Here is a 14,172-nt window from a genome sequence, read left to right on the forward strand (position 1 = left end):
CTATTAACCAGAGTTTCATCTTAGGTCTGACACGAGACTCACGCTGGTTAATAGAGCAAATGCCTGAAAAGCCTTACATCTGATATGTTTTTGACATTTTTGACAGGCTCATTTTGTGTGTGCGTGAGGGGGTGAAAAGAAGCAGCAGTGTGGTTACCGCAAGAGTTGCCAGTGGTATCCATTACTGTTAGGCCGTGAATGCAAGACGACCCTCAATTTTTTCACATGAGATTCTGAAGATAAAACGTCGTCTTGGATTAGGAGAAATACCGTATCACTCCAGAGTTTTCTTCTCCAAATGGCGTCACCTAACCGTATATGTGTCATGAAATCATATTTGAAACGCATGTAGAGAAATTAGTTATCCTCACTAAAATTTACATGTGAATAGCCTTTCTGAAATTTAACTAGAAATGAGAAAATATGAACTATCCTCTGAAATCAGTGATGTACTCTGCCATATCTTGAGGTGTATCACATTCTTACTTAATTTTAGTACATAACATTAAAATTAAGAGATCGTTTACTTCAGCCGTTATTTTTAACAAGTTAACAACTGCTATCGGCCACGTTATTTACGCATTTAATACGAAAACTTCTCATCCTCTTTCATTTTAAATTTTCTTTAGAGAAAGCAGTCGTTGGGTATTACTAATCGACTCCAGCATCGCCTTCGAATGTCGATGAGAGAGATCGCAAATGCACATAGTGAGAAAACTATACCGTACCAAAGATGATCGATCACATTTTGTGGCAAACATTTCAGTTTCCTTATTCAAACAGCATCACCTATCCTAACTTAACTGTACTATACATATGATGAAAACATACTTCAAGCCCCAGTAGAGAAATGATAACCTTCTCGCTATAAATTTACGTGATAATAACCTTTCTGTAATTTTTTTTTTTTTTGCTAGGGGCTTTACATTGCACCGACACAGATAGGTCTTATGGCGACGATGGGATAGGAAAGGCCTAGGAGTTGGAAGGAAGCGGCCGTGGCCTTAATTAAGGTACAGCCCCAGCATTTGGCTGGTGTGAAAATGGGAAACCACGGAAAACCATCTTCAGGGCTGCCGATAGTGGGATTCGAACCTACTATCTCCCGGATGCAAGCTCACAGCCGCACGCGTCTACGCGCACGGCCAACTCGCCCGGTTTTCCATAATTTAACCAGACGCAAGAAAATATAAACTAACCTGTGAAATCAACTACACAATTTGCCATATCTCAAGGTATGTCACATTTTTACTTAACTGCAGTATTTAGCATTAAAATTAAGCGATCGTTTAGTCAGGCTTTATTTTTAACGAGTTAATAACTGTTATCAGACATGTTATTTACGCATTTATTACGAAAATATGTTCTCTTTCATTTCAAATTTTCTTTATGGAACAGCAGTCGACGGGTATTACTAATAGACTCTAACATCACCTTTGAATGTCAACGAAAGAACTCGCTAGTGGATATAGCGAGGAAACGATACCGAAGATAATTGATTGCATGCAACATAATCGCTGGGGTGCATAAATATCAATAATGGAAAACATCGCGCGAACTTAATTGCTTGTAATAACGGATGTGTTAGTGATAGGGCTCTCGCTGTTATATAGTAATTTTGAAGGGACAGCAAAATATTGTCGGAATAACGGGGTTCTCGTTATATGCCGTACTCGCTATACCGGACTTCTACTGTACATAAAAATTAATATATTTCACCTTTTTAGCACATAACAATCCACTACCTAGTGATAACACTCAAATAGATCAATTTTATAGTTAATGTTTACCTCTCTGATATTAATGTTAATGCCCTGAGGGGACTACAGGTACATTGAAATTTTCTAGGGAGAACACTGTGAAGCCATTTCATTCCTGCCTTCCCATTATATTTAACCAATTCAGGTCTAATTTCATTTCTCCCTGCTGCTTCATGACAATGGAGTTTATTTACTATCCTTTCCACTTCCTCAAGAGTAATTTCACCAACATCATTGTCCTCCTTGCCAAGAGCTTTGTTGTTCACGACACCACCGGAAAGATATCTCTTTATGTTGAGAAGATTTTCAAAATATTCCTTCCACCTGTCCAGTGATTCTCTGGGATCTATTATGAATTACAGTGAAACCTCGATTCTCCGTTTTTCGAGGGACCATGAAAATAAAACGTACAATACGGGAAAACGGAAAATCCGGGAATGAATGAAAACCATCAACAATTTGGCTAAACATCACAAAAATGAAATATGTATAATTATAATCTTACAAAACTCCTAAACCAAACCAAACTACAGCCCCAGTGGGACTTTGCCTGCCAAGCGACCGCTGCTCAGCCCGAAGGACTCCAGATTACGAGGTGCACATGGTCAGTGCGACGAATCCTCTCGGCCGATATTCCTGGCTCTGTAGATCGGGGTCGCCATCTCACCATTAGATAGCTCCACAATTAAAGGTAATCACGTAGGCTGAGTGGACCTGAACCAGGCTTATATCCAGGTAAAATTGTCTGACCTGGTCGCAATCGAACCCGGGCCTCTGGATGAGAGGCGGGCATGTTAGACCACGAAACCGCATTAATTACCGGTACGCGAGTTCAAAATCTCGATACTTTATATTCAGTTTTACAGGGGAATCTTCGTCAGTTTCCCGTGAAAACTTCTTTCAGTTCAGCGACTTTGATTAGGCTAGCCAAACTCTTCGAAAAATCTAATAACGCCAAGCCAAACGACAATCGACCACAAGTAGTTTTTAATTCTCTCATCTAATAAAATAAAGCACATTAGATACGAAAGCACCCAAAATGAATGTGAAATCCGTTCATTCTTAATCTTTCATTGTAATTTGGTCTCCGGTATACTGTTCGTAGTCAGTTTCTGGAAATCTCGTACCGCGCAAATTAGGCCTACGTCGACTTTTAAAGGTTATGTTGAACTCGAAAACATGGTTTCGAATATAAGTATCGATTCTTAAAAGTTCTCGAATGCATTATATTCAATTCTGCGCGTCACAAATCCGATCAAATTGGAAAGATAAAAGAAATATCAAAACTTCAGAAATTACGGTTATTCGTGACCTTGAGGTCATCTGGAAAGCGCGCTCGCTGCACATGTCAGTGCGAGTTTGAAATTATACCAACCATTTAAAATGTAACGTGCGCAAATAAAACGACTGCGGTTTTTGGTATTTTAACACGAAAACGTAAAATTCCCAGTCTTACATTAGGACCTAAACAGTAATAGGCAATTCCAAGACCTCCCATGGCTTTCTTTTTAAAAAAAATTACATTTAGGTGCAACATGTGTTTTGGTCTCGCTAACATAATCATGTACGATAATATCAAAAATACTGAATTTGTGTTAAGAAGCAGTTTCGATTCCTGCCTGAAAGCCCAGTTACTCTGCAGTGCCCTGAGCAAAGTGCCAAAAACCTCTTCGGCAGTACGATCGAAAAAGGTAAAAATATAAACATCTAACCCTGGACGTAATATGGACGTTTTATAAGTGCGAACATTTGACGAAACTCGTTCCGTCTTCAAGCAGAGCTGTCGAAATGCGCCGTGTCTCCTTGCAATTGTTGTCGCCACTCTCTGCTTTATGATTTTCCGAGATTCTCTAAACAATACCACCCGAATGCGATGCTAAGATGCAGTGGCGGCCGGTCAGTACGTGCTACCGGGCTCCAGCACGTAGCTTGGAACTGTAAGGAATGTTATTTATGTACAGTACAATTATCCTGGTGCCTTTTCATTGTTTTGAGTACGATATGAATTTGTGTTTTGTGAAAATCAGGACGAGATCTGTCGAACACCTAGCACCGTTCTCCCGGGGAACAAGGCTCGTGCTCATGTGAAGTGAGCCCTTGCCTGTAGCCTGAAGGAAGCAATACGCAGGCGCAGCCAAGCTTGCAACACTCCCCCTAGCCGGCGGAGTATACCGTAAACCGGGATCAACTTTCACCGATCCCGTTTATAGTTACTTCCTCTCCCGCAAGGGGGTAGAATTACTCGATATCTCCTGCTACCCGGAGCGCAGCGAGGGATCCAGTCGGCCGTGCTTATGTTGAACGTGGTAAGCGAATCTGCCACTAGAGAGTAGCATCGTCTGAGTTCGAAAGTAAAGCGTAAGTGGAGGCAATCTATCTCACACATGCTTATTAAAATATCCATCTTCCTTTTGTGTCAAAAATAAGGAATTCGTAGGTGAGTCAAAGAATCTTTGACTGACCCTAAATGTTATCCCGCATTACAATGTAATTTACTCTGGTGAAATGAAATAGCGTATGGCTTTTAGTGCCGGAAGTATCCGAGGACATGTTCGACTCGCCAGATGCAGATCTTTTGATTTGACACCCGTAGGCGACCTGCGAGTCGTGATGAGGATGAAATGATGATGACGACAACACGTACACCCAATGATGGTTAAAATTCCAGACCCTGCCGGGAATCGAACCCGGGATCCCTCTGACCAAACAGGCCAGCGCGCTAACCATTTAGCCATGGAGCCGGACATTTACTCTGGTAACCTAATAGGGGAGGTCTCAATGAATCAGTTGGCAGCTCTTTCAGTTGCTTTGTGCAGTTTTTAATCTCGCGGTTATATTACTGGTGCGTGTTTTTCCTGTCATTGTGTTAGTGCTAAAGTTTATACGAAGATTTATCAAATTATTTATCCACTGCAGTGTATATAAAGTGAAATTAAATTAGTATTCTTAGTGGGGATCTATATTCCCACGATTCTATTTGCACTGATGTAAGTTGCGCCATTAGGTTAGTAAAAACAATATTTCTTCAATGAATTATTTATCTCGTAGACAGTTGTCGAAGAATTCATCTGCTTCCAAATTAATGTTGTTTTTGTTTGTTCTGAGTAATAAATTGCGAGAAAAGTTGTATTATTATTATTATTATTATTATTATTATTATTATTATTATTATTATTATTATTACTATTTATATTATGATTATTATTAGTAGTAGTATTATTACCAAGTTTGAAGTATGCGTTGTTCATCATGGCAATATGCAGATTTAAAACAGCGTATTTAGCTTGTTTTTTGTAGCACATAGGACGATTTTTTCACGAGCCGCCACTGCTAAGATGGTCCCTTATGCAAGTTCACCGCCGATCGCTTTTCCAGTACCGGTACAGTACTTGCTTTAATTATCGCAGTGACGGGGCGTTAACGCCAAGATCCATAAATATGCCATAGCCGTCCTTTTGTGAGATACAGTTTATTAAAAAACGATTGATCGAGGATTTAGCGTTGATGGGACTGGAATTTCTGGACGGTTGATCCGGGAAATCGTTTCTTCGAGGAACGGATAATGCGGGACTATTACAACGTGATTTAATTACGATGCTCGCGGGACCACGTAATTTGAACGCATATTCCGGGAAAACGTATTTTCCGGGAACGGATAATCGAGGTTCCACTGTAATCTGATTTACCCAAACCTCCCTGTTCATTTCCTTTTTCCCTCTCTTTGTAATAGTCTTTATTACTGTCCAGAAAGGTTTCCCTGCCACTTGACCTAGCCTTTCCAGGTTATTACCAAAATCTTCCCACAACTTCTTGGATTCAACTATTATTTGTTTTGCTGTTTCTTTTATCTACTTACAACTCTCTGTCTGTAACAGTCCTTGTTTGAAGCCATTCCATTATGTTTACAAGCTGCCCTCACTTCATCATTCCACCAAGACATTTGTTTTTTCCCATCATTACACACAGTTGTTCCCTGTTTACTGTCTACTGTTTGGAACTTTTCACTGATCATATCCATGTACTTATGTCTAATTTCCTCATCCTACTAAATTTCACCATTTCAGGTCTAATTTCATCTATTCCTGCTTCTACCCTTATTCGTCTGTAGACAGATTTCACTTTCTCCATCTTAGGCCTAGAGATATTTAGTTCACTACAGATCAGATAGTGGTCTGTATCATCAAAAAATACCTCAAATAACTGCATATTCCTAACAGATTTCCTGAATGTTATGATATAGTCTATTATAGATCTGGTGCCACTACCCGTACATGTGTAGCAATGAATAGCCTTATGCTTGAAGAACGTATTCGCAACTATTAATCACATACTAGTACAGATGTCCAGTAAATGCTTCCCATTCATATTAGCTTTCATATCTTCCCCACATTTGCCCATCACATTTTTGTATCCTCCAGTTCTATTTCCAACTCTTGCATTGAAATCACCCATTAGCACTATCCCATCCTTGCTGTTGTCCCTGACTATGGTGTCACATAGAGCTTCATAAAACTTGTCAACTGCATCCTCATCTGTACCCTCACATGATAAAGACATTCAGATAATTCTCATCCTAATTCCTCCAAGAGGTAAATCTATCCATATCATTCGCTCATTTACGCATCCAACAGAAAGTATGTTGCGTGCAACAGTATTCCTGATGAACAGTCCTACCCCACACTCTGCCCTTCCCTTTTCAACACCTGTTAAGAACAATTTATAATCTCCTATCTCTTCCTCGTTATCTCCCATCACCAAAATATCGTTAACTTATAACACGTCCAGACACGTCTTGTTTGGTGACTCAGCCAGTTCTACTTTCTTACTTTCTTTCTTTCTTTCTTTCTTTCTTTCTTTCTTTCTTTCTTCCATAAACCCCATTGCTACTGATAGCTTTCCATTGAATTCCATTTCATTTGTCAAGTTATTTCCAAGGAATCCCTCACCTGTCAAATGGAAGTGGGACTCCATTACTCCACACAAATTACAGTTGACAGATGGTGGAGGGCTTGGTAAAGCTTGCATGCTTGTCGTTTGGACTTTTCATGCCTGTAACATTCTTGTTCAAATAGCTCCACAGCAGCACGACTGGATCGCTGTCAAAATAAGCGATCTTTGGCAGGTGTTTCCCAGGTCTGCATGTTTATATTGGTCTCCTTCAAGGTTTGCTTAAACTGGTCTTTATAGCATCTGAAGGGGTTACCATGGAGTCTTGTGCCAGAGCCAAGTACACCAAAGAGGATTTAGCAAGGAAGTCTAATGTCATTCATATGGCAGACATGCCCAGTCCATCAGAGTTGATAACCAATGATAGTAGTTTCCACACTATTATCACTTGCTTTCTCTAAAACTTGAATATTAGTGACATAGTCCTCCCACCAACCTTCAAAATGGAGAGTTTCTGCTGGTGAAAGCGCTCAAGCTTCTTTATGTCACTGCATGGAAAATATGTAAAATAACAGATGAGGCACATAGAAACAAAGTTAGTAGCTATATTATTCCAGGGATAATGAACAGAAAATACTGCCTACAATGCCCATGTTTAACACTAAAGACAATCCCTGTAAAGAAGCAGTAGATAAAGAATATCATTTATTCTTCATCAGGAGACACAGCATGGATAACAGAAGCAACATAACAGCAGTCAATTTGTAGAGTGCCGTAACACATGCTGACACACTTAAAGACACACAAGTAATAAATTACATATCAGATGTCCACTATTGTAATTTTACAGTCAAATTCCTAAACTGGACTTTCCTAGGACATAAATTTTAATTCAGTACCTGTTCAAGGAAATATTTTTAAAGTCTCAGTTTACACATACAGAAACAATACAATGTAAAAGCATGTACACAATAATAAATGCAGCTACTTACTTCAGACTCAGTTTCTGAATCTTCAGAGCCGCTGGAGTGCTTCATTTCTGCTAAGTTACTAAAAGCTTCCATGGTACGATCTGATTCTGCCTTACCGGCATCCCCAGTACAGTACGAATTCTACAAAAATTAAAATGTAATGTCAATTTTTTATCAAAAGTCACAGAAATAAAATATACATATATCAACAATGGGAAGCTAGAAAGGATGATAAAACATACAAAAGAGAAACCCTGTTTCGACCAGTCAAAGAAAAACCACCTCTTGAAACACCAGGTATCTATGAAGTTCCATGTGGGTGTGGCAACACAAAAAGGCTTATTATTACCAGGGCGAAAGAACACATCAGACTGGTTAAGAATGCACTTTCATCTTCCATATAAAATGCTATAAGCCAGTTTGCCATAGCAGAATACTTCTACAGTACAGACTATGCTCAACTTGTGAGGGAAGCCACAGAGATAGAGCTGTGCCCAAATAACTTTAACATGGAAGACGACTTCAAGTTGTCAAATATATGGAGACTTGTACTCCAAAAATAAATACATAACATCACCATGGCACAGCGCAACGCACTCCAGAAACAGTAGGCAAAGTGCAGTGAGTCAGGAACTTCCCTCCCTACCACTTAAGTACAGTGCAATGATCCCTGAGTCCAGTCAGTAGGGGACAGTGAATAATGTGGTAGTGATTTCTATGCTTATTGTCAGCAGCAGACCTTCATAGGTTTTTCCCTGATGAAAACCCATGAAACTTGACTAAAAGCTCATTTTTTCTTGTTAAAGACTTTTTAATTTATAAGTGGCTTTAATAAAGAAGTAATGATATTTATTAACCCTTCGTGGGCAGCCGTCATTTATGGTCATAGGCAGCAAAGAAAATAAAATAATAAAAATGCATGCAAAATTTTGGGAAATTTACTAAAATGACGAAAATATGCCTAAATATACCACATATCTTGTTTAGGAGTGGAAATCCAAATTTGGAGAGGTTTGAAGCCAAAATAAAAATCATAAAATAATTTTTTCATTGGAAGAATGGCACAAGGCACACTCCACTTTATGGTGTGACAGTGGTTAACTTGAAGTACACTGTAGTCTGCTATTATGAAATATATGTACAAAAAGCTACTTTCAATGATATTTTGGTTTAATCTTTTGTCTTTGTCCTTCAAAAAGTGAAAGATCTGTCAGAAAATAGTCATAGCAGTTGAACCCATGCTGTACACAAATAATACTCTGAATTTGTGTCAAGGTGACAGAACCTCAAAACTCCAATAAATGCCTATATGGTCACGCAATGATGGGTGATGCCAATTTCTCATTCTGCTTTTTCTGTGGTCAGTGTTGCCTGAATTTTCCTTTCATCTTCATGTAATTTAGTTTCATTGAGAATATCATCAAATATTTCGTCACCAAAAAATAGATGAAAATATTCTACACGGGGCGTATCAGTATCAAAGTGTGATGGTAATATTGGCCCTTGATCAATATTACGAATGAGAATAATATTTGTTGACCCAGGAACCATATTACTCATGTCCATCCAGTCATCCGCTCTGTCACTATGTGTGTCAGCATCACTTGTGTCGTTGTTGCACTCAGACGAGCTGGAGAAAGAATTTTCATCCTCAGACTCACATTCACTAAAATCAGACACTTCGGCCGTATCATCCAATAATGACACTATGTCTGTCTCAGAATTTAATAACTGTACTACGTGTATATATATTACCAATATTGTCTGTATAAGCCGTATGCTAAATAAATTGCTGTTAATAGACATGCTTAGATCCACTCAACTATGGATATGTGATTTTACAGTTGTCTTTTTTCACAAAAGTCGCGAGTTCTCATTGTGACTGTACAATATGTATTTTCAGTTTTTTAACTAAACTAGTTAAAATTAAGCACAAGTTTGTCATTTCAATACTTATACACCATTGAAACCTCAAGTCAGAAAATGACAAAATTTGAACTTCAGGAAGATCCTGATTTACATGGTTTACTTCTGAGGAAGATGTTGAATTTTCCAGTAATTTGTCACTTTTGCACAGAATAAACTCCAAATATGACTATAACTCTTTAAAGAACATAATAGAGATGAAAATTTTTACATTAATAAAGAGAAGGAAGACTATTTGATCATTTTACTTGTAAATCAATAAAGATTGCTAGTATCTTGACAGAAAAAGGCGGCACTTAGTGGGTGAGTAGTAGGGCAAAGTCGGTTCAGAAACACAGCGTCAGCATTTTTTCTTGCTAAGTCAGCACTCGAGGTCTAGTAGTGTCGGTATGCGGAATCTGACCCGAAGGTCATTGACCTCTAGTATAATAGTTGTACAATGCCGATTTTGCGGATATGCATAAGAGAGCAAAACTAACCTTACAGCCGCTATCTCGAGGGGCCTAACCTCACTTTAACAGTTAGATGCCCTTCCTAACACCTAAGAGAGCAAGCCTAACCTCACACCCCTTATCTTGGAGAGGCTTAACCTCAGTTTTATGGCAAGATGCCCTTCCCGATGCCTAAGAGAGTAAGCCTAACCACATGGAGGAGCCTAACCTGTTTTACAGGAAGATGCTCTTCCTGACATCAATAGCACAAGAGGGCGGCTATACAAAGACGGCTTAGAGGCGCGTGAGCAAGATGGTGGCTATGAGACAACCTAGGGGTGCTTGCGCAAGATGGCGGCCATACAAAGACGGACCACGGCCGCTTGCGCAAGATGGCAGCTGCTCTTATGAGAAGGTCTAGGGGCGCTTGCACAAGATGGTGGCTACTCTTATGAGACAACGTAGGGGCGCTTGCACAAGATGGCGGTTATATATAGGCTCTTATGAGACAGCCTAGGGGCGCTCACGCAAGATGGCGGCTATCCGTAGGCTCTTATGAGACGGCCTAGGGGTGCCTGCGCAAGATTGGGGCTATGAGACGCCTAGGGGTGCTTGCGCAAAATGGCGGCTAATCAAAGGCTCTTATGAGGCGGCCCAGAGGCGCTCACGCATGATGGCGGCAATACATACACTCTTATGAGACGACCTAAGAGCACTTGCCCAAGATGGCGGATATACATAGGCTCCTATGAGATGGCCCAGGGGCCTACTGCACAAGATAGCGGCTATTCATAGGCTCTTATGAGACGGCCTAAGGAAACTTGCGCAAGATGGTGGCTATACACAGGCTCTTATGGAGAAAGCTGGCCTATGTGCCTACTGTGCAAGATGGTGGCTATACACAGGCTCTTATGGAGAAAGCTGGCTTAGAGGCTACTGCGCAAGATGGCAGCTATACATAATCTCTTATGGAGAAAGATAGGTCACGGGAGACCTAGGACTTAAAGAGACGGCCTAGGGGCACTTGCGCAAGACGGTAGCTATACACAGGCTCTCATGGAGAAAGCTCGCCTAGAGGCTACTGTGCAAGATGATGGACATATCCATCTTCCTTGCACTACAGAGCCCTCTAATGAGAATAGGCTAGCCTATCACCCTGACGGGCTAGGAGTGATTGTGCAAGATGGCGGTTATATACAGGCTCTTATCAAGAAAGGTAGCCCAGGGGCTACTGCGCAAGATGGCAGCTATACATACTCTTATGGCCTCCTCCTATGACGGGACACAGCCGCTTCCTCCTCTTCCGGCAGGGCATAAGAGGTCAGCTCGACAAGTCTAAACATGCATAACTATGACAACACGATCTTATGCTTAAGGCTTTTCGCATTACGGGAGTGAGCATGTGCTATTTTTGTTTTTAACCTGCAGCAATAACATCATTGTAGTGACAGAACATGTACAATCCTGTTACAGTTTTTATGTCCCTATCCAACTACAGTGTCCTCTCGCTGCGGAGAGGATTTTTTAGAATATACTTACGCTAAATGGCGCTGCTAACGCAAGACAATACGATTTTCTGCCACTATATCTTCGGTCGATATTCACAACTATCTTCTAATCCCGGGAACCGAACATGTGAATACTAGTTGTGCATCTACAACGTTATGATTGACAGGAGGGCAACTCCAAGGTAAATGCATAGTCACTGGAACGATAGACCTGCAGAGGATAGATGTGCTTCCATAAAACAATAATCCCCATGATATAATTAGCATGCACATGCTATATGCTAACCCTAGCCTCATAAACTAGGATGGTACTGACTAAATACCTGTATGAGAACACTGATCAATCTACGAAATACAGAATTAATTGTTACATTTCTCTTAAAACAATAATCATCACCATTACAGTTTAAACCAACTATCTTGCAATCCAGGGGCTAACACGTCGCAAATATTTATACACTTACATTTGAAGAAAAATGTTTCTGTTAAAACAATAATCATCACCTCTACTGATAACATAGCAGAAGTACATACCACATTAAACCAAATTCTTCCGTTTTCTACACATTAACTGTCTACACATATTAGCAAAACTCTGTTACCCTATGCAGATGTAGGATACTGTAAAAATGTTAACTTACTTGTTGAACGATTACAACTCCTAAGAGCTTATTAAGATGCTGGATACACAGTGTATGTATGAGAAATAGAAGGCAAATTACATCATAGGCGTATTATTGTGTAACGACACACATCAGTTACAACAATAATGTTGTAACATTACATGTAGACATAGGATAAAAACCAGTAAATAAATATTTTATTAAAAATGTTCTACTTGTTGCATTCCCTTTACACCTATCATAAAGGACGTGGATAACCTCAGTGCTGCTATCTTGATGGACCTAAACTTAATTGCTGCCACCTTATGCACGTGGTGGTGGGCAATTTAAAATCAACATGCTTTTTGACAGCTGACATGTCCTAACCACGTGCACTTGTTTTGCCGCGGAGTTTAAACATGGCTAACATCACTGCCACCATCTTGACGGAGCTAAACCTCACTGTTGCCACCTTAACCATGTAAGGCTCGCGGAATTTAATTGATCTTGACGGGACTTAGCTATGAAGCAGAATTTGAGGACATAGCAAGGGGGGGGGGGGGGGGTAACTGCAGGCAAGCTGTCCTTCTTGACATACCACCATCTTATAGCAAGCTGCCCTTCTCGACATACCACCATCTTAAAGCAAGCTACCCTTCTCAATATACCAGCATCTTATAGCAAGCTGCCCTTCTCGAGACACTAACATCTTAGAGAACATCGTTTAAAAGCAAGCTGCCCTTCTCGACATACCTACTATCTAATAGCAAGCTACTCTTCTCCACATACTACCATCATAGAGAACATAGATTTAAAACCCTTCTCAACACTCTCAGGCGCTAACCTCACTACTATTATCTTAACTACGTTGTCCATGGAATTTGAAAATGTAACAGCTTCCTCATCCTCCTCCTCCTCCTGCTCGATATTAGGCACAGTTTTACAGATAGATAGGCAGTTGTTATTTGCCAGTTGCAGTGTAAAACTATACATCATATCTGCCTGTAAAACATCTATTATGTTTATGTGTGATCATTGTAGTGTGAGTTTTTCAAGACCTGACAATCTTCAATGACAAAAAGCTGTAAAGCATAACTTCAGAATATATGCATGCAAACAATGTACTGCTACATTCAACAAAGGTGATAATCTCACTCGACATTTAAATTCTAAACATATTTGTTTAAGTAATTTGCCAGTAGAACGCATAGAAACACTGACTAAATGTCGAAAGCGTGATATAAAGAAGCGTGATCAAAACGATATGACATTGTCTCAGCTTACTACAAGTTCTGTTACTAACCTCACACCACCAGATAAAGAGGAGATACATAAGGAAGAAAAAGAAAAACACAACGTTTCTTTTCCATCGGAACTTTTTCATTCTACTTTATTTTCTAAGCCGACAACATTTTCTGTAGCTGTGCAAATATCTCAAGAAGAGAAGCAAGATGTGGTAGTAGAAGAAAAAGAAGATGATTTGACCACTTCTTTTCAATCAAACCGTGTTAAGTTTTCATCTACTGATAACATTGCAGAAGCACATACCGCATCAAAAACAAGTTCTTCCGTTTTTTACACATCAACTGTCTACATGTATTAGCAAAATTCTGTTACCCTATGCAGATGTAAGATAGTGTAAAAACATTAACTTACTCGTTCAATGATTACAACTCCTAAGAGCTTATTAAGATGCTGGATAGACAGTATATGTTCGAGAGATTCAAGAACCAGAAGACGAATTACATCGTAGGCATATTATTGTGTAAAGATGCACATCAGTTACAACAATAATGTCATTGTGACATTACATGTAGAAATCGGATAAAAACCACTAAATAAATATTTTATAAAATTTAAAATGTTCTACTTGTTGCATTCCTTTTACACCTATCATAAAGGCTTGAGATTACTAGAGAGTAACCTTGTTAATGAGCATGACTAAACAAGCATAACTATGTTGACATTTTCGCTGCAGAGGAGGAGGGACTGTGCTGTCCTCCGTATCGTTATGCTGTTAGATACAGAAATGTTATCGACATGGTTCCTTCCCAACATTATTTTGGAGAGAGGATTAAGCAAGCTAC

At 39.7% G+C, this 14,172-nt stretch overlaps 1 protein-coding gene across 1 annotated transcript in view; it reads right to left on the bottom strand.

Annotated features, from left to right (window-relative positions):
• Slu7 (Pre-mRNA-splicing factor Slu7) overlaps positions 1–14,172 on the bottom strand; it is a 143,464-nt gene that overhangs the window by 36,208 nt on the left and 93,084 nt on the right. Inside the window, exon 10 of the mRNA XM_067137551.2 lies at positions 7,640–7,759. Within this exon, the coding sequence (XP_066993652.2) occupies positions 7,640–7,759 (120 nt within the window). The remainder of the gene's footprint in view (positions 1–7,639; positions 7,760–14,172) is intronic.

The sequence above is a fragment of the Anabrus simplex genome, chromosome 1 (genome assembly GCF_040414725.1).
Source record: "Anabrus simplex isolate iqAnaSimp1 chromosome 1, ASM4041472v1, whole genome shotgun sequence".
Classification (NCBI taxonomy): domain Eukaryota; kingdom Metazoa; phylum Arthropoda; class Insecta; order Orthoptera; family Tettigoniidae; genus Anabrus; species Anabrus simplex.